This window comes from Stylophora pistillata, chromosome 7 (assembly GCF_964205215.1).
Source record: "Stylophora pistillata chromosome 7, jaStyPist1.2, whole genome shotgun sequence".
Lineage (NCBI taxonomy): Eukaryota > Metazoa > Cnidaria > Anthozoa > Scleractinia > Pocilloporidae > Stylophora > Stylophora pistillata.
This window is the reverse complement of record NC_142525.1, coordinates 7578837-7600997: the sequence shown is the minus strand read 5'-3', so window position 1 is coordinate 7600997 and position 22161 is coordinate 7578837. Positions and strand designations below refer to the sequence as shown.

General features: G+C 37.1%; 1 protein-coding gene and 1 long non-coding RNA gene across 2 annotated transcripts in view; both read left to right on the top strand.

Moving 5' to 3' along the window:
* Window positions 1-6329: 6329 nt before the first annotated feature.
* LOC148726451 (uncharacterized) lies at window positions 6330-7627 on the top strand. The gene is made up of 2 exons (XR_015989506.1): window positions 6330-6437; window positions 6862-7627. It is a non-coding gene; the product is annotated as an uncharacterized LOC148726451 (long non-coding RNA).
* An 806-nt stretch (window positions 7628-8433) lies between these two features.
* Window positions 8434-22161, top strand: part of LOC111346976 (uncharacterized) — a 120301-nt gene continuing 106573 nt past the window's right edge. The window contains 5 exon segments of the mRNA XM_088727334.1: window positions 8434-8534; window positions 13054-13739; window positions 14680-15330; window positions 15958-16140; window positions 16930-16953. Coding sequence (XP_088583460.1) covers window positions 13067-13739; window positions 14680-15330; window positions 15958-16140; window positions 16930-16953 — 1531 coding nt within the window. The 5' untranslated portion in view covers window positions 8434-8534; window positions 13054-13066.

Genomic DNA, 22161 nt, shown 5'->3' with positions numbered 1-22161 from the left:
AGGGTAAGGGGTAAAAGACGTTAATTTCCCACGCACGAGATTACTGTGTGCTGGATGTCCTCCCCTGGGGTGGGTTGGGTGGGAAAACAGCAGGTTTACATCAGCTTATACAGTTGCCAATAAATTCAACCTGCTTGAACAAATTAACATGATGATGATGATGATGATGGTGTGACACGAGAATGGCAACATTGTTACCGCCCGCTGAGTGAAAATAGTCCATTTCGCAAAATAGTAAATGTTTAGATGGTAACTACTTTGCAAAATTAATTTTATGTGGACAATGAAAGAGGGGGCGACCAACGTCTTCGGGAATATACTTAGTGTACTGTTTCAGCGTATTTTTGTGCCCCGAAAAGAGAGACATTGCTATTGAAGGGTGAAAATAGTCCATTTCGCAAAATAGTATCTCTCCTAAAATTACCATTTTGCGAAATTTATTTTAATACTTTAAGAAATAAGAGAAGGGCCAAAATCTTTGGGGATATACTAATTTGTAATGTTTAAAATGTCTATGACACAATTTTTTTTTCGCTGATTCTGGTCGTTGATGATGTTAGGAAAACGACTGTAAAGTTTTTAGATCTTGAGAATATTTGGAAACCCCTCTTTTTCGTTCAAAATGCGCGCTATTTTCATGTTGAAATTGTCCCAGAGATCGCGCGTGCAAGATGTCACATGATATACGTCTGTGACGTCACTGTGTTTGATAGACCGGCCGGACCGATACTCATGGTCTTAAAATAAGTGAGGAGAATTTGCTACCTTTCTATAATTAAGAAATGGATAGATATTCTAGTCTTCTCGGATAACGACGAATCAACCGTAGGCCCCGTCTCCTGCAGGGTTAGGGGTAGAAGACGTAACTTTCCCACGCACGAGATTACAGTGTTGTGGATGTCCTCCCCTGGAGTGGGAATTGGCCCTGAAAAGTCCTCATGGAGAGTGGTCAACTAACTAGTGGTCAACTATGTATGTATGTATAAACAAACTTCCATCCATACTTTCTGAAGAATCCAAAGTCTCACTACTTTCCGAATCGCTAGACATCACCAAATTAAACAGTGCGGGTCGAAAATTAGCTTTAATCAATCACACAGTCGAAGCCCCGAGCAAGAGAAATTAGGAGGCGCCTGTGCGCGACCGCAATGTTATCAAACATTGTGACGTGACAAGCACAATTATCATTCCCAGTTTCCCGGGACACTTTTATATGGAAATTGGCGGTATTTCGGCGGCTAAAAATCATGCAAATTATTTTTTTTCGCATTATCGCAACAGTTTTCATTTATTACATATATCAAGAAAGGAAAATACTTCAAAAAAAATTGTCATATACACTTTAAAGTTAGTGATGTGACACGAAAGTGGTCACGTTGTCACCGCGGGGTGAAAATAGTCGATTTCGCAGTAACCCTTCTTATATTACTACTTTGCGAAATGAATAAAAATCCCTCTTATCAATTGACAATTACTCCCCAAAAATTCTTGTGAAAGTTATCTTTGCCTAATTAGAAAATATATCCGCATTATTCTTTTAGTTTCGTTACATCTTGCCTCGTTTCGTCTCGTCTCGTTTTTTCATTACGTTTCGCAAAATAGTATAAGACAGATATTATGCCGTCAACTAACGGCGTAATTTCGTTCAGTCGGTGTTATATGTATTGGGAGATTTTACGCCGTTAACTAACGGCGTTTTTTCTTTCAACCAGTGTTATGTTTATTGAGAGATTTCGCCGTTAGATAATGGTGTGATTTCTTTCAGCTGGTGTTTATTGAGAGATTTTATACCGTTAACAAACGGCGTAATTTCTTTCATAATAATAATAATAATAATAATGATGATGATGATGATGATAACAACAAGAATAATAATCATAATAATTCGGTTGTCTAGGATCAGACTCGTATCAGACCCAAACTAACTCTGATAACAAAAACGACCTACATATAAAAATCGCGAAAGCAACTACTAGTTTGTATTGAAAGAATTTCAGAAAACATACATCGAAATTATCCTTATAAAAGTAAATTACATTAAAAAAAAAAAGATATGAAAAGGGAAATGATACTCTTACTCTAAAAAACTGTAAAACAAATTTTAAAAATGTCTAGCCTATATTTGCCATAGCATTGTCAATTAAAAAATCTGTATCGAATGTTTCAAATGTTCTTCTCTTCTTTCTTGTACCTCTTAAGCATAATAATAATAATAGTAATAATAATAATCTTTATTATCTCAAGATAAAAGTACATATCTCAAGTTACAATATTAAAAGATAATCTAAGAATCGTTGAATATTAAAATAGATAATGTAAGAATCATTAACTATAACTAGACAAATAATAATCTAATTAATATATCTAAAAACTAGCCTATTTAAAAACACATTCTTAAACCTTTCCGAATTTATTCCAGGATGATGGACAGTTCTATTTCTGAGGTTATATTTTGTCTCTTTTTTTCTTAGGAATAATTTTACTTAGCGGGCAACCGGGATCAGCGGATCTTGCCTTGAAGAGCTTCCTATCTGCCTTTTGGAATAGGTCTCGAATGTCTATTCTCTTAGACATATATTTTCTTTTAAAGCAGCTATCGAGGAAATTTTGTATTACCGTGAGGTCTGAATCTACCGCACCATAAACAGACACACCATCAGTAAAATTCAGTAGGACTAAGGTGCTAAATAGGCGGTCAACTTCGCTTTGGCCGAAACCTTCCTTCCGTAGAGATCTTAACATAAATAGACTCTTATTCGCCTTCATAAGCTTATCTCGTACATGTTCACTGTAATTACAATTAATTAATTCTAGTGATCTGTAAAGTATTAGGTGCCGAGACATGATGAAAATAGTTTTTAAGACAATTCAGTTCGAAACAATCCCGAAGTACATACGAGGTCTTTTTCAAATGAGGAGTACTGACTACAACCTACGAGGATCAAAGAAACTTGTTATCCCATATGTCAATGCAACCACTTATGGTCTTCACTCCTTCAGATACAATTCTGCAAACATGTGGAACAAACTAACAGAGGACCTGAGGTCACTGATGTCGTTGAATGAGTTTAGAACTAAAATATGTCCAATTTTTTTCCAACATTAAATTTCCTTTGAACATAAATGCAATTGTTACTTATATAAATAGTGGCGTAATGTACTGCATATAATATACGATTCTATTTGTTTTTATATATTTTATTTACTTATTTATTTATTTACTTAATTTTTTCTTTTTCTCTTTCTCGGAGAAATTAGCTATACAGCTACTCTTGTAAATCCGAGGTGAAATAAAGGTGATGTTATGATGTTATGTTAATTTTCCTGGAACATGACACCTAAAATAGACAGCTCCGTATTATATTTATTGTACGGTTTTACACACACACACACTTTATTTTTCTTTTTCTTACAAAATGATTTAGATTATGTTGACCCGCAGACAGCAAATTTGCTATTCGAGGCGGGTCAATCATCAACAAACATTATTTACAATATATAAAGAAAATTAAAAACTAAATAGTTAGATATTGTTAAATTATAAAAAGAAGCATAGCTGGCAAATACATCAATAGTTGTTCAATAAAGTATAGAAGCAAATACATTAGTACTGAAAGCAATCGGATCAATTTGTTTTAATTATGCAGTCCTTAAGTTTAGAGGAGATCTTTTCAACATCAAGATAAGAATCTTCATTATCTAGTATCTGAAATAAAGACGTTTTAATTTGTTTATTAAAGGAATGTTTTGATAACGTTTTGAATTCTTTCGGTATCTTATTCCAAATTTTGACACCAACACGCGAGAAAGCCCTTTTTTGTAGGTTAAGTCTAGAGTACTTTGTACTAAAGAGCTGCGATTTGGATGATCGAGTATTGTAGGTATGAATATGAGATGTTTTAGTAAATAGTTTCAAAATATTAATGGGAGCCCTCTGGTTGTGCACGTCAAACATAAGTTTACTTACGGCTTCATAATATAGGAACGTAACAGGCAGAATTTTTGCTTTGGCAAATAAAGGGATGGCATGCTCTCTTCGATCGGTGAAATAGATTAAGCGCAAAACTCGCTTTTGAAGAACTAAAATCTTGTTTAAATAAGCATTTGACGCATTGCCCCAGGCAAGGAGTCCATAAATTATATAAGGTAGAATTAATGAATTGTAAATATTTACAAGGATAGTAGAGGGAACGAAGTACCTCAGCTTTGCAATCATCCCTATTGTTTTACTTATTTTTACGATAACAGAGTCAACATGGTTTTTCCATGACAAATTTTGATCAATTAAAACGCCTAGATATTTGATATAACTTTTTTGCTCTAAACTAACTCTTCGGTTTGTCTCACAATCTAAAATACCTATTTGTGGAGAAAAATGCATTTTTTTCTGATGAGGACGAAAAATTAAGAAATTTGATTTTTTTGTATTCAATGTCAACCTATTTGTAGTTAACCAGTCATGTACGTTATTCAACTCTACATTAACCGTTTGCTCGATCGCCTTAAGATTCTTATCAGCATAAAGTATATTAGTATATTTTACGCCGTTAACTAATGGCATTATTTCTTTTACTAAATTATTTCAAGATTTGATGCCGTTAACAACGGCGTTATTTCGTTTACTAAGTATTCGTGTACGATCTTACGCCGTTAACCAACGGTGTTATTTCTTTTACAAAGTAATTGTAAGATTTTACGCAGTTAACTAACAGCGTTATTTCTTTAAGTGTTTGTGTTATATATAATAGTTATTATATTTAGTGTAGGATTTCATGCCGTTAACTAACGGCGTTAAATCGTGAACTATACGAACCAAGGTAACCGTAAAATTCGCCGTTATTTGAAACGCCCTTCACACAATTCAGAAACCCATGATGCCTTGTGTTGATAGATTGAACACCACACCTCGTACAGACGCCTTCCATAAACAGGCGTAAAACGCGCTGCCAAGGGAATATATATAACGTGTTATGATGACAGCTCTGACATGACAGCTTGCTAAATCGCGATTTACAATAGCCTTATCTTAAATAATGATTTTGCCAAGGTTTTACCCAGGACAAATTTTGTCGGCGGTGCGTATGAAAATTTGTCCGTTTCGACCAAAATTTGTCAAGTCGCGACAAACCACCCGCACTTGTTAAGTGTTGGTGACAGAAAATTTTTCTAAATAAAGTTTTTTCCCTAGTTCGGATAGGCCCCAACCGGACTGTTAAATTACGATTGCGATCTCTAGTGCCACCACAGCCAGTTACGCTCTTATTAGGATATCTCTCGACTTTCCTTTGCGATGTGATAATAACGGTTACTTTTAAGACGTCATTTCCCCATCTGTCGGCTCTGGAGGTTTGGCTAAACCGGATGAAATTGTTCGATCGCTATTTTCTTTGGTTTTTAAGTATGCATTCTCTCCTGCAGGAAATAATTCCACATGTACGTTTCTCAAAAACTTAATTTAGGTATCATTTATTCTTGGACCGTATTTTGAAATTATAGACATTTTTATTAAACGTGGAGCGAGACGAATTCGATCATAGAAGGTGTGGGGCTTTTCCTGTGACGAATCCCGTTTTAATAGCACGCTTAGTGGAAAAAAGTTCATCAAGAAGGTCTCTGTCTCTTTTTAATGCGTTTGCATGTCAAGAGTCAACTCGCTATCAAATAATCCGCGTTTAAAGAATGTAATTTCTGACTTTGAACATCATTCATCCCGCCATCGGCTGTGAATGTAATTGTTGCCATTTGTGTCGAAATACTTAGGCAAAACTGCGTTCGGTTTCGATTCTTTCTGAATCACGTCGGTAGCCTCCTGTGAACGAATCCGTCACAGAGGAATGACAGAAGTCGCACAGGCCCGTCAAAACTTTTTAACTTTCGAAGGAAAGGCAACAGAGAGCGAATCTCCATTATATTCCACGTAAATTCACACTATCTTGCTGCCACCAATGTTGTTCACCCGACCGCGGCAGGATGAAAAGAACTCACTTTTTGTTTTACGACGATGATGCAACACAATCAGAGTGCGCACACCTACCATGTATGATGCAAATAGGATTAATAGAGCGTTTGCACATGACGTCACAAATTTCGCGGGAAAGTTGAGTCGCCATGTTGGTGTTCCACATTTTTCAACATGGCGGGATATCCTCTCTCAGATTATGCGAACACACTCGATCCCCACGTGAGAAAACGTTATTTAGAGAAGATTTCTTGTGTTGGAATCGATCCTCTCTTGTTATCAGACAAAAAATACGATCCAGAGTGCCTGCCTCTGGTCGAATCGATGGATTTATTGTTGTTTTAGTGCTTTACACGAGATATTACAGTAAGGACTATTTTAAGGCGTATAGAAGTCTACAGAACATGGCTGTAAACATGAAAGTGTTGCTATTGAAACTTATGAAAAGATCATGAAGGAAAAGCACATCAACTTTCAGGTAACGAAATGAGGCACGTTTATCAATAAACAATATCCATGGTTACATGCCACACCTGACTTTTTGTAGGTGTGAATGTTGTGGGAATGGATGTGGGGAGGTCAAATGCCCCTATTGTTTAAAGGATACAGACTTGGTGCAGTATATTAACAAATACAACTCATGCCTACTTTTTCCAAATCCAACAGTAAATATTCACTACTGAAGAGCTTTATTGTGACTTTGTTGTTTGTGGTTTTCATGAGCAAATTGATCTCTTCTGTAAAAGAATTTTGCCTGATGTCAGCCACTGGCACTCTGTTGTTTCCAAACTTAATCACTTCTAGAGATACTGTGTGCTACTAGAAATTTTGGGAAGGTGGTATACTCAAATGTGAAGTTTGTCTCATTCATCCCCTGATCCCAATTCTGCTTGTTTTTGCAGACTAGCAGCTACAGGGCCTGTGGTAACATGCACAGACCAAGGATGTCCCATCTCTACTTTTCATTTATCTTGTTTGAAAATTCCAAAAGAGCCTAACAAGTGGTTTTGTCCCCTGTGTCTAAAAACACCAGCAGCCAAAAATGAAAAATCAAAATGCAAACAGACAAGAGATATTTTAGATGAAGCTCTCAAATTAGATTTTATCTGTACATGCAAACAGAAGCCACTGTTCAGATAAACTGCTGAAATGCCACAACCCATTTTGTCAAGGTAGAAATTTTTTTCATTTGCCCTGCTTATACTTCAAGCAGGTCCTGAACAATGCAATGACAACTTGGGAATGTATGGTGTGTAAATCAGGAGGAAAAACTGAACAAAGGTTGTTAATGACACTTTCAATACATCTGATGATAGTGTTGTGATAACTTGTGTTTCAAAATGCTCTTCAGAAAAGACAGCATCACTTGCAAAGCTGTATGATGGGCATTACCAATTGATTTCATCACACAATGGTTGGCTTGACTGTGATATTATCCATGAAGTACATGTTTGTCTAAGAAACATTAATCCAGATGTGGAGGGCTTTCAGAGACCAACTTTGGGCCCTGTTAGAAACTTCAATCAGGTAATTTATTCAGATTCTGCATACTGGTAATGTCCACTGGGTATGTGTAAGCTCAGTAGGGTGTGAAGATGGCACTGTCAACTTGTATGACAGTTTGTATCATAACATTATTCTAAATGAAGTACACGAGCAGGTACTCAATTGTTGGACGTTCAAATTTTACTAGCATTCAAGTTTTCCCTGTGCAACAACAGACAAATAGCAGTGACTGTGGAGTATTTGCTGCCAGCTTTGCTACATGCCTTGCTTATTGTATACACCCTGAAACAATGCAATTTGATGTCCCTAAAATGAGAAACCATTTATATCAGTCTTTAAAATCTGGTGTATTGAAAATATTTCCTAAATTTTAGACTGCTTAAGGTACATCTACAGTTAAAAAATTTTTGGAGAGAAAGAATACCCACTTTATTATCGTGAAAATAAAATAGTTACCCGATGCAATGGACCTGCATATTTGAATGCTCAAGATGGAGGGTAGGGACCCAGTCTACGTTGAATCGATCCCAATCTTTCGCAGCTTCTTCTGAAACGAAGTGCCGGCTGCAGACCCTATCGCGTTCTTAAATATCATCAGTTAAGTCATCTCTGCTTATCGCACAGATCCACATTCTTCTTCACTCAGAAGTAAGTTCTTCGGTGTACTCTCCTTGGCTATACTAAACACGTGGGACACGAAAAAACATTACTTTTCCGACGTTACACCACTTCTTCCCTGTTTTGTTCCCACAGCTAATGACCAGGCAAAGGGCCGTGATAACGAAAATATAAATATTACACTATTGTCTTCTCAAAACCGTAAAATGTGCTCCAAATGTTTCCTGTCACAATACTCACAGCTGATTATCATAGAACACCAACATGGCGGATGAAGTCGGTTACCATGACGATAAAGAAATTTGGTCACGTGAGTGAAAACGCTCTGTACGCACAACCCTATTCTAAAGGTTACAGAAGACTCCAACATGGCTGAGGAGCGAGTCGGGTGTGGTTGAGCTCTTCTTCGAAAGACCAGCTCGACGTTTCCAAGCGGACGATTCTCTCCAAGGTAAAGACATTCATGTACCATATACATACTTTTCAACTTGTTTCATGTTATTACTAGCGGGGGAATTGTGTCAACCCTCGTGGCTTAGTGCTTAGAACTTCCTGTTTGTTGAGGAGACGTTCGTATTTTGCGAATTGTTCGCATAGTTACATGCATTCTTGATATCGCTATATTCAATAGTTTTCATGTTGATTCACTTATTCGTTATTATTTTAACGAATTTGGCTTGATTTGTTCTGCCACTAGCCATGAAACATTTGTTTTAAAAGATAGATTCATTGAACTCATGGCTTTGTGCTTCGGTCAGCACTTTCTGTTTGATGGAGATATGTTCGTATTTTTCCCTAGTTACACTTGATATCTCTACATTCTGCAGTTTTTAAGTCGATAACTTATTATTTATTATTTTGGCTGGATTTTTTGGGCTGCTAGCCATGAAGTATGTTATTACAAAGCCAAATCTTTCAAAACTTGTGGTTTAGTGCTTTGTCAGTTCCTTCTGCGTGTTTGTTGAAGACTTGTATGTTGCCGCACAACATATAATGATTTTACCTTCGGTAGCGTCTGATGACCGATTATCAATTTATATTGTCTAGTCTGGTTGGATTTTCTTGGAATGTTGTAGAGATACATGCAATATATATCCCCTCTGCCTTTTGTGGTTTATGATAGAAAAACATTCTTTCAAATGACAGGCACGTTCGTTATCCGTTGGTACTAAAAGTTGGAATCACCTGAAACCATCTGAAACCATCTGAAAACATCTCAAACCACCGATGAAACCACCTGAAATTTACTTAGGCAGTGGAAGTTTAAGCCACCATTCATCAGCTATATTCTGTCATTTGCAGTAAAATACCTTGCAAAAAATCCACATATATTTCACTTTTGCAATAACAAAGTCAGTGAAATTCTAGGTCACGCTATAAATTCGTCTCTGATTAAAAAGAAACACAATGTTCAAAATTTCCTTTGTAAGTTTGAAAATCTTCAGGCCTTCCTGGGCTTTTTCATATATAATTTGCATGATCCCATTGAAAAAACTTCACGTATTTCTTTCGATTTAAAACAGTTTCTTTTTTGCATTCGCGATCGCATGTGGTTATTGTCAAGCAAGTGCTTTGTCAAGAATTGAATCGCACATTCCCGTGCAACTCCCAGCCATTTGTAGAGTGTGTTTTCAACAAGAACAATGGAATGTTTTCTTGAAGACCTGTTTGTGGTGCCTATTCTGTACTGTAGGGTATTATATACGATATCCGTAGGCGGGGCTCCCTGTGGCTAAACTCAATTGTTAACACTTATTTTCTGATGTTACCCGTAATTTTTTAGGTGCTTTCATGTTGTTTTAAATTCTTTCGAGATATTTCAGGTAATTTCAGATGGTTTCCTTGGGGGTTTCAGGTGGTTTCATCGGTGGTTTCAGATGGTTTCAGATGGTTTCAGGTGGTTTCAGGTGATTTCAGGTGATTCCAACTTTTAGTACCTACGGTTGGTTATCACCTTGATACCGGAACTGCTCGTAATCGCCCAAACTGCCGGACTGGCTCGTGCAAGAAAGCTTCCCCCTACCTTCCCTATTAAGCAGAATTTTGTCCCCAGACTTCCTCTATTGTTAGGAGATCAGCAAATCAATCAAAATTTGCCATCCGTGCATTCATTTTGATGGCTTTAAGGGGTACCAGAGGGGCATTATTCCATGCGTTCACCCTAAATCATCAAATTTGAAAATGTGGCATCCGCACGGCCGACATTCAAAATTTTCAAGTCGAATTTTTCGTTCCTTAACAATCAAGTTAGACCTTGTGGAACTCAGAATATGAAGTAGCAATACTATACAATACTCTTGTTATGAAAATAAGGGATATCAAGGTCTTAAAGGTGACAGAATAAGCCCTCGAGTCAACGACACTACAATTCTCTAAAGCGATGCGAATTGTGGCCATAAAGTAAAAACTGAACTTTCAGACTTCAAGCAGGGCCTAGCAACAATTTGACGATTCCATGGCCCGGTAAATATTATGTTTGAGTAAGAATGTGTTCAAAAAGTATTGATCAATTGAAGATTTTGTATCAAATTGTAATTTTTTCAGAATTTACGACATAACGCTATGCGATCTTCTGGCCGTGAGGTTCGAAGTAAACAACAATCTAAGCATGATGAATTTTACCACATGGAGTTTGTTCACGTTAGAAATTCGTGTGTTTTTTGCTTATAATAGCAGACGAAGAAATGTTTTGAAATAAAACTATCGTCCAGAAATATTTCTAGGTCATTTTCGCCTTGCTTCCTGTTGAGGGATTCCATGAAACTTGATATGTCTTCACACACGGAAAAATTTGCATATTCCTTCTGAAATATGATCCACTTCGCCTTATTGCACCATAGGGAACCCATACAATCTGTTTGTGTAGCCAATTGTTATTTCATAGTGAATGTGCCATATTTACCATTGATCTCACCTTCAGCAATTATTATATTGCTGACTACCTGTGGTGTATAGTCGTCCTTTTGCCCCAAAGATGATTTTTTTTGAGCGATTTGAAATTCAACGTTTATTTATCATTGATTTATAGACTGACATAGTCCGCAAGATATTGCTACAGGTGAGGCAAACAGTAAATCTGGTGTATTCACTATAAAATAACAATCGGCTACACAAACAGATTGTATGGGCCCCCTGTGATTGCACACATGCGAAAATACTGAGCGATTTTTATCTTTCACCTTGATTTTTGAGTAAAAGCTCAATATGCACCTATCGCTTTTTTCGTCAGAAAAAGGTTCTATAATTAGTCTTCTTTCACTGGAGCTTGTTCTTGGGAAAAAATGGACACCCACTGACATCTACGTGTAACACCTGCCTACGCAATGTAAAAATTTTGGAGAAAGCAAACAGTGCGCAGTAAATGTTTGAAAATAATATTTTACCCAACACAGGTTCCAGTGAAAGAAGGCTAATCGAAGAACTTATTTTTGACGAAAAAAGCAATAGGTGCATATTAAGTGTTTAGTCAAATATCAAATATCAATGAAACTCTCCTGACATGTCCAAGCTCCAGACAATAAAAATTTCCCGGGCAGAATCAGTCAACTTTACTGACTTTTACGTTTTGCAGACAGATAATATCAGCGAGCAACAGTAGCCGCCAAATTTCCACTTATCAGGTTTCCTAGGTTTTTACGCAAGAAGTGATTGGCAAAGGCCCGGGTAAAAGTTAAATTCTGTGAAAGAGAACTAAAAATCGATATTTGAATATTATGTATCCACTTTAGAACCACAGAAATTTATGTCGCATTGTAGTGGTTAGATCTTAACAGCTGGATTACACCACAAGTTGTGAAAACAGTTATAAAAACATCGCACTCTTCCTTTTTCTGTCACATTTCTTTGATTCTTGGATTCGAAGAGGAATTAATCCATATTCTGGAATTGAGCAAAAATACTGCTTTAATTTTTGGTAAAGCGTAAATATGTTTCACAAACAAAGGAGTTAAGTAACAACACCGGGAAATCACGACCAGATATTCCTCGCGACTCCCCGAAGGTTTTTGGTTTTCTTACCAATTTCCAGCAAAACGTAACATGGGAAACTAAGCAGATCTATGATCGAATATGAGCTTTCTGTGGGTTCTTTGAAAACTAATAAGTTCTTTAAAAATGAAGCGAGATGTCCACGCGCTCTTCTCTATCTTATCCCTCCCCCACTCATTTCTATCATTATGTGACCAAAATTCAGTCAGCTGCAATTAAAATACCACATGATTCACACATCTTCTCGTGTTGCCATCAAAAGAAAAATATGTCTGATAACACATTGCAAACCATCAATTTCAACTCGTGTGAGTACTTATTAACTTTTCCTACTAGACAGGACTGCAAGGGGTGATGGAGATGACCTCATTACTTCTATCTTTAGGACAAGGTTGTTCAAGTTCTTTTGAAGCTTTTGATTAATAAAAAAATTAAAGAAGTTCTTAGAAAGAAAGTGGCCTGAAAGAACCAAAGAGCTTCAGTACAAACTTGTTGGTTTTGAAGTTGAACCCATTAAAAACTTTTAGAGGAAACTTAAAGCGCTCATGCATGGGTCTGAACATACTGCAGAGGTGACACACCCCCACTCCTTGTGTGAATTCCTCTAATGACCATTAGCTGAGGGATGCAGCAAAGTGTATCATCATCATCAAACAGTGCAGACAGGCTGGTTGAATGATGAATTATATTTTAAATTTTAGATTTAAAATCGTAATAACTTTGTCACCGTAAAATTTTTATTAACCCTGTAACTCCCCAGATCTGACTGTTAGTTCTCAACTCTAGCTGCTATACATTTTCTTGCAGATTAGTTATGAGAATTGGTCGTTTGATCAAGATAACAACTACCTGATAAGTTTGAGTATTCTTGTTACCTATTTTGCAGGGTAATATATGGATATTGTAGGGAGAAGTTACAGGTTAATTACTTCTGGGAGTTAAGTTGCCTGTAATAACTAATATGTATAAACATTTCCTTATAGGAGACAGGTCTTCATGGCTTGTGCTACTCTATCAAATCTTTCTACTAAAGAAGCTTCTAATTTCATCCAGCTGTGTCGCCTTCTTGTTGATGTTGGATCACGTGTGTTAAGGGAGATCTTTGACAGTAAATGTCTTCCAGGAAACCTTCACACAGTTCTGGCTGATCCTCAAAACAAAGAAAAATTACTATCACTGAGAAAGAAGAGAGTCCTGAGTCCCTCACAGTGGTTCAAACTGTATCCTACTTGCCAATCTCGAGTTTCCTCAAGGGAATTAAAAATATCCCTACTACTTCTCCTGTGGAGGAATATCTTTGGTTTGACTTTCCCTACCAGTAGCAGCGATAAGTTTCCTCCTGTAACAGACACCTCTCCAGAAGCTGACATCACTCGAATCAAGGTCTTAAGAGACGGAGTTTACAGTCACGCTTCCAGTGGTTCGGTTGATGATTCAACTTTCAGTTCTTACTGGAATGACATCAAAGACATCTTTTTGCGCCTTGGAGGGACCCACTATCAGTATTACATTGATGATATCAAACTTAATTGTGTGGATGCCGATCTTGAAGAATATTATCAAGAGCTTCTGAGTAAGTGGTTCAAGGATGAAGACTGCATTGCAGACAAATCAAGTGAAGAAACAATTTTGAAAAAGACCATTTCTGACAACAATTCATGGGAGACAGGTGTGTGTAGTTTTTTGTTTATCCTGAGTTTTAAACTTACTAAGCAGAGTTTGATAAAAACATTCAGGGAAGGTGTGTTCACTATGTCTTAGCACTGTGTAAGTCTGTAAACCAAAACCAAAATCCCTCATGGTTTTGTAAGTGGTATATATCGTGCAATTCTTGTAACATCTCTCATCACTCATGTCAACACCCTTTCCAACTCTTGTCATGACTCGTGCGAGCTGGTTCAGTTCTGACTGTGGTGAAAGGAAATACACATGCTGTGCTTTGGTAATTGGCTTCTTAAGTGCAGATCACTGCCTAATAAATGGAGAGGTTCCAGGTTAAAGTAAAATAAGAACATCTACTTTTAATGAGGAATTTAAACAAAAAAAGGAAAAAGAAAAGATAAATGATCTAGCTAGGACTTAACCCTTTGTCATCAGAATGTGAGGCAACAATTTATCTATTGCAGCACATATGCAATACGTACAGTATGTGAGGAAAGTGTTTTCATTTTTAGTATCCTCTTACATAGTGCACATTAAATAGTATGTATTCCACTTGCGTTAATTTTGGCTTTGTCTTCAGCTTGTCAGTTGACCAGTGCATATATTCTGCTCTAACCAAGTCCTCCTTCTATCACAATTTTGACATTGATAAGAGCTGTTCATTAACTCCTCTACATTTTATGCAACTTTGCATTTTCTAATGCAATATTCTACAAAAATACATCAGTAGCCACACACTGTCATAGACTACCTTTTATTGTTTAAAAATCATAGTTTCATGTCTATGAAGCTTTTGAATCCTACCCATATGACTTAACCTGTCTCCATACTTGGTTTCTTTTCTTCATCTTAATTTGTTTCTTATTTCAATAAAATGGATAAGCTCATAAATCATTGTTGTGAATGAAGAATCATATAAAAAGAACATTCTTCATTTTCACACACAGAAGTGATGCCAGCCCAGAATGAATCAGCACAGACTGACAATGCCAGCCCACCAAAGCTTAGTAAGAAAATTCCATCAATGAGTGATCTTCCAAATATCTTTTATCCTTGGAAGAATGTTGAACTGCCAGTTGATATTCTGTTATTAACAGTGGAGGACTGTGAGTTCAGAAGCTGCTTTGCCTTTCTGAAGGAACCCTTTAAGAGTTACCACAACAGTATTGGCTATGTGTTCTTTGGCTGCATGGGTGATGATCAAGGAAGAAAAGTGAAAATTGCTTTAATGAGGTGCTCCAAAGGTCCTGATGTTCCCAGGGGTTCATTGTCTGTGTCCAAAGATGCCATCTCGCTACTGAGACCCAAGGCTACTTTTTCTGTGGGTGCATGTAGTGGTTTGGATAGCAAAAAGGTCAAGTTAGGAGATGTGGTTGTTTGTGCAAAGCTAATAACAGCTGCACACCAAACTCCCCCCAGCAGTGATATTGGTAACCTGATCAGACATGTGGCTGATGGGTGGAAGGCACCTTTACAAAATGCTGATGAATATAATATCAAAGTGCACTGTGATGGAGTGGTTCTGAGTATCTCAGAGGCAAACAAGGACATGATTGGCCAATATCCTAAAGCAATTGCAGTTGAAATGGAAGGTGGAGGTTAGAATTATAATCATTGTATTTGATCAAAGCCAGGGATGTTCCAGCACTGCATGCAGTGTTAACTGTTTTGACTTTTTGCTCCTGTTGTTAGTAATTTGAAAATTGGACACTGCTTTGTAATTTTCACTGCTGCACAATACATTAAGAAATAAAATACCACAAACCATGCAATTTGGCGGTATGATAGGTTTTGTGAATATTACGTGTAGTGATCATGACTCGGCTTAGCACTGAAAGAAAATTTTGCCATTCAAGTAACTGAAAAATAACAAAACAAAAGGTATTTTTAAGGGTTGCGAACATACATTATTATAAGTGAATTGAATACACTTCAGCCTTCACTCACAAATTATCAAGTCTTTTATCTAAAAAAAACTAAGCTTCTTTAAAAAGGATATTTTAACCTAAAAAGTGGTACAATGTAGTACAGTCTTTGTACAGTCTTGGCTGTCTCTGAAGCCCAAGGAATGGTTTTTAACAGGCTTTGTACAATCTTTCTTATCCCATTCATTGCTGAGTAGGGGGATATAAATGTAATTTTTGTGAACTTCAACCCAAACAACAATACTGATATTATGCATTTAGAAAGTATACATGTAAGCAAACGGTAGTGTCTTTTTCCAGGTGTATTTGCTGCTGCCCATGATTTTAAGACAGAATGGGCAGTAGTCAAGGGCATCAAAGACTTTGCAAATGAAACTTCAAGTGAGGAATGGGAACAAATTGCATGTGTGATGGCGGCATCTGTTGTGGCCAACATTTTGAGTCATCCAGTCATATTCCAAGACTGGCCTCACTTTCATGCAGGTATGACTATCTGTCTCAATCTTCTCTCTTTACAGGATTAGATATGATTTAAATCTAAGTTCCCACAGCATATTCTTCTATAGATCATAAATCAAGATGAGTCATTAAATAACAGTTTACATATAGGAAATCAATCGAGTTACACTAATTTTAATTTCACACAAGTTTCTTTTAAAGCCTTTTCACCCTGACATCTGTGTTTGTGTCCTCCATACTTTTCTCTATTCATTTCCTTTGGTACTGAAGAGAATAATTCATTTAACAATCAGAGCTTCTTAGGTTGCTAGAATGACCTTTATTCATGTGATCTTAATGAATGATTCAACAGTATTACTGTAAGAAGAAAAAAAGATTCTAGTTGTTTTAAGGATTTAAAGTGTTAGGTGTTGGGGGAAAACTTGTGTTTACATTGTCGATGTAACAACAGATTCCATGAGCCAAGAGAAAACTTGTATTCCATATTAAGCTTCGTTTATGTAACACAGCCAGAATATGAAAAAAATCAGAGGCTAAAGACATCTACAAGTTTGAAATGACTGGGCCAATTTGCAACACATCAAATTGTCTTAAACCATCAAAAAGATGTTTATTCACACATGTATTTTGATCCTAAAACTTTTCTGAGAGACGAGACTGGTGATAAATGCCAGCAATATTGCCTTTGATTCTCACCTTGTTTGAAACCTGAAATTGACCTCGTATTACTTTGAGGTGAATGAGTCAAGTTGTGAGAAAAAAAAAACAGTTGAAACTGACAGCAGTTTTTATTTTGTTTATTATTCGATTCAGGTACCAATGAATTACCCTCTGAAGGTAAGTTCGACATGTTCTGATGAGTGAAATGACTTGTGCAATGTCTTGTTGGGTTGGTGATGTTTTTGCCACCTGCATACAGTAGATATGTAATGATTAGTGCATTGTGGAATGCAGCAGGATTTTAGAACTTTTTCTCCCTGCACTCCTTGACTTTTACACAGACGCCATAATAGGCCGAGACATATATCTAGAAAAGTAAAAGTTAAATGATTCTTTTTGGATAGTGATGCGTGATTGTGTTGTTGCGAGAATTTTTGTATTACACAAGAAGTCTTAATAAGGGTGGGTTTAGGACCTCTCAGAGCCCCTCTCCCTCCGATCCATCAGTGATCTCTGACTATAATAGGGCTCTGATATCCAATACAGGAAATTTCTCTCTGTGAGTCACTAGACTTGTGAAGTTAATTTTACGAACAAGATGCTCGAGGAGCATTCACTCGGGCTTCTTTTATAGCCATGGCGTTCACACCAAACACGAGTACAATGATAACGTGGCTAGTAAATTCGTGCAATCAAATACAATTTCGCGAGAGTGCTTCAATTTCCCCTTGTGCACGCCAGTGACTTCAGCAGACAAATGCCTCGCGAAGAAATTTTTTTTCTCGCGAGTGACTTCGAACAAGCCGATGAAGATCTGCCTACTTTTTCTTTGGGAATGGATTTTTTAACTCCCTAGAAAGAGCCAGAGGAAGGAAAAACAAAGCAATCAATGGTTTTATCTCGTTTCGCAACTCTTCGTTTCCACGCATGATCTCACCTGTCAGTTTTTGACCAATCTGAGACAAGCTCATTGAAGCATAACGAAATACTTTTCAGAAACAAAATAAACAACCTATTGAAGCGCACGAGAGGGAATTTATGCCCTGTAAACATAAACCACCGCGTTGAAAATGTTATGAAACAATTGTTTTATGTGTCAGCTGTGCGTTCATCAAGACTTGAAGCACTTGGGAAGTTTTGAGAGCACTAGAGAAGCCAGAGTTGCTCTCGGCTGCGCCTCGAGCAACTCTTTAGGCATTTTTCATGCTCTCCAAACTTCCCGCGTCCTTCAAGTCTCGATGAACGCACACTAGCGCATGAACCAATAGTCCTTTTTACAGTTGTGTGTTTGGTTGCCAAGCCTTTGTACCGAAGTGAGGCTAGGGGTGACCTTGTTATGATACAAACCTTGCTGCCTTTCAAATGTAAATCACTTTGTTATCAGGCAAAGTAGATACAGGTCTCTATCACAACAAGGTCACCTTCAGCCTCACTCTGAATCAAAGGCTTGGCAACTAAGTACACAACTGTAAAATGGCCTATTGTTCATAGTGATTCTGTACCAAATACCAAATCGTACTTTACCTGTATTGAACCCAACAAAAACCAGTAGCAGAAACAGGATATTTAACGGAAAAGCTAGGCCTATACATTTAACCTTACTATTTAAGTTGCTTCTGTCAGCATCCTGAGTTTTTAACGCCACCTTCAAAGTTGTGTTCACGAACACTCTTGATTTTTTCAGCAAGCGAGGTGTTCATCTCAGCATCATGGTTTGTTGTTAAATCGGCTGTGACAGTATTGCCAGTATTTTCTTAGTTTGAACCCACGTAGGGCTCATTTGTTATCTCGAGAGAACTAGTAGGAACTTTCCACATTTAGCTAGCTTTCAAGCAATGAAGTTCGTGGACCGGCCCATTCCGAAAACACTCGGCATCATTTAGCGTGGACCTACGTCAAACGGCGCGTGCGCTTGCATGTGGGGTGAGTTTATTAGACAGAAATCTTTGCAAAGCGGCCTTCACAAAACACAGCATTCTGTGAATTACATTGTTATGAAGAGCGAGCTCACGACAACAAAGAAGCTATTTGTCTGCGCGGGTTCTGTAAATTTTGTTTGAAGAGAATAAGCGCTGGTCAGCGCCGGTTAGGGTTTCCCGCGAAGAAAGTGAAGGAGGAAAATTCGTCAGAAAACAATGGTGGAACAAGCCATTAAGATGACTTTTCTTTTCATTTTTCCCTCTGCAACTTAGATGGAAGCGTCCTAGTTACAATATGGTTGTGTGATGTGCGAAAGGAAGGCACAATCAATTGATTTTCCAAAAGCAAAATAATATACAATCGAGTTCAATTCGAGCCCTCTTTAATTTTTGTTGGTGCGATCAAGGTAGATGATCCTTTTTGTGAATGAAACAGGAGGCCTGTCGAAGAGCACAGACGTATTGGAAAGTAATTTAATCCTGTCATTGCTATCTCAACAAATCAAGTACATTTGTGCTACTTTCCTTTGAGTGTGTTAGAGCTTCAACCTCCAGAGCAATGTATTTGCAATTTCAGCAAAAATTGAAAGTTCGCCTAAGTTTAGGTTCTGGTTGAAAAGTTTTTTCATGAATCACAGCCGGCGGGAGCGATTACTGAAACACAAAATGTCACTGTTTTGTTAAGAAAAGTAAGGTAATGTTAGCAATAGGGATATGGTCACCATAACTCATCTTGGGGGAAATGGTAGAACAATTATAGATTTTATCACAGAAAAGAAGGTTCTTTTCAATCATCAGTCTCGAAAATATCATCAGTCACATGTGGTTTATGACGTGAAAAATTTTAACGAAATCTGATCACTTTATCTCGGTCAAACTACCCCTTAACCTCAACAGATGAGAATTGCACCATAACTGGAGAGGTGTGAACAAAATGAGAAATACCAGAATGTCGCATAGATGCGAATGAAATGAAATAACATCTTTAGCCTCCAGTTGTAATAGTAGTAGTTAAATGCATCAGTTATCCCAATAAAAATTATATTCGACCTCATCTATCCTTACTCCCTAAAAACATCAGTTTCCTACTCCCTAATAATAAAATCTTAATAATAATAACGTCTTTATTCCATCATAAGATAAAACTACATATCTTATGTTACAATGAATTCGGAAAAACTACAACAGAAATCTACATACATAATTATTATGAATTAAAAAGTATGTCATTACAATAAATGGAGCTTATAGATCAACCCATTTACAAAGGTGTTCATAAAGCGCTATGTATTAATTTTCGGGCGTGCACAGCCTTTTTTCCTAAGATTGTGCACATATGTCTTTTGGACAGGAATTATGTCTTTCAGGGGTAGCAATCCGTTGATTTTAGTTTCTTCAAAATGTTTCGGTCTTGTTTGTTTAAAAGGTTCTTGATAAAAACTGGAAATGAGATAAAATTGCGTTTATGACATCGGTCCAAAAAATTTTGTGCAACCGTAAGATCGGACTCAGATGCCCCATAGACTGAAAGTGCATAGCTAAAATTAGGCAAAACAATGGATATAAAAAGATGATCAATCTCTGCCTGAGAGTAATGTTCCTTTCTCAATGTTGGTAGGACGTGTAAACACTTGTTTGCTCACTACGTTCGTCCGCAGGAAAAATGTCGTCCGAAACAAAATGTTTCCACTAATAAAATGATCAATATTTCTAAGAGCCTGGTCACCTCTGGTCACCTTATAAGGTATTTTCCTAGCAGTTTGACCAAACATCGAGCGTTAATTGAGTTCGGCTGGAATTGCCAGTCACGCACGTGGCTTGTTGGTCAGCTATAAAATCGAGTTGCGGCAACCATAAATAGAACAGAACAAAATACAAGGAATACAGAGCAGAATAGAAAACATAATTATAACAACAATAAAGAGTAAACTCCGAGCCAATAAAGAGCAATCGAGAACAAAAACAAGTAGTTGTCTTCCATTTTGTTTCGGGCAAAGAGGACATATTTGCTAAATAAAGGTGAAAAAAACGCCATTTCGCAAAATAGTAATTCTGTCAAAATTACTACTTTGCGAAACGAATTCTACTATGGTCAATAAAATGAGAGGTGACCAGGCTCTTAGAAATATTTATCATTTTATTAGTGGAAACATTTTGTTTCGGACGAAGAGGACATATTTGCTAGATAAAGGCGAAAAAACGCCATTTCGCAAAATTTCGTTTCGTATCGCAAAATAGTACAATTTCGTTTCGTTTCGTAAAATAGTATAAGCCAAAAAAATTACAACCCACAAAAATTCATAGAACTAATTAGGGGAAGGTTATATAGAACTACAGTAACAGGGGTTATTGTGCTACAAAGTAAAGTAGCCTACAAAGTCGCAAAATTTAAAGGATGGGTTCTAAAAGATAACTAAAATTATAAACCCTTTCCTGGCTTGTTGGTATGTCAGCTGATAATGTTCTTGGCTGAGAGAGGGTCCTCTTAATTTCACATTTTCCATCAAAGCTTGCTTCTCGGCCAAATTTTCATTTTTTCAGACAACCAATCTGCTGTGCTCATCATCAGCTGACAAACCAGCTGCCCAAAAGGGTTCATTACCTGATTTAAGGGAGGAATAACGCTTTAACAAAACAATCTTTTCAATCCTTTGGATGGGGATCAATTTGTTATGTTATAGACACAGTAGACATTTTTCAAGCTCTCAGCTCCGTGCTAGCTAATCTCCTTGGGCTGAAACTGATAGAAAGTATTTCAACTGGATTTCCTGGTGTTCACATTTTAATATGAATTTTCCTTTCCTTATTCTTTGGCCATTTTTAACTCCAGGAGTAACACTGCTATTCAGATGACAAAGAATTGAGAAAATTTGTGGCCACAGGTTTAATACTCGTGCTGCAGCTCTCATAACAAGAGTGATAAAAATAATTTGAGTTTGTGCAGTATGATTCACAAACTGCATCCAAATTTGCACCAGTTTGCTCTCAAATTTCAATACCAATCATTATCATAGTTCTTTTCTTACTTTGAATTTACAAGTTCAGTTTGGATAAAACAAGAAAGTGCTGAAAATCACATTGTGAGCCTTAAATTATCATTTGATATTTTAGCATATTTACTGCAACATTTTTCCAACTTTGTATCATACAATCATAGGTTGCTAGTGAATTCATACCAAATGTTTCTTGAACTTCTGTATTACCTCCAAGTCTCCTGGTTAACTCAATTGGTTAAGCGCCGGACTGTTGTGCGGGAGGTCAAGGGTTTGAGCCCCGGCTGGACCAACACTCAGGGTCTTAAAATAATTGAGAAGAATTTGCTACCTTTCTATAACATCGATCAAGAAATGGTTAGATATTCTAGTCTTCTCGGATAGGGACAAACAAATGGAGGTCCCGTCTTCTGCATCTATTAATTAGTTCATTTGGTTAGGCAGGGGACGTTAAAGAACCCACTTCACAAGAT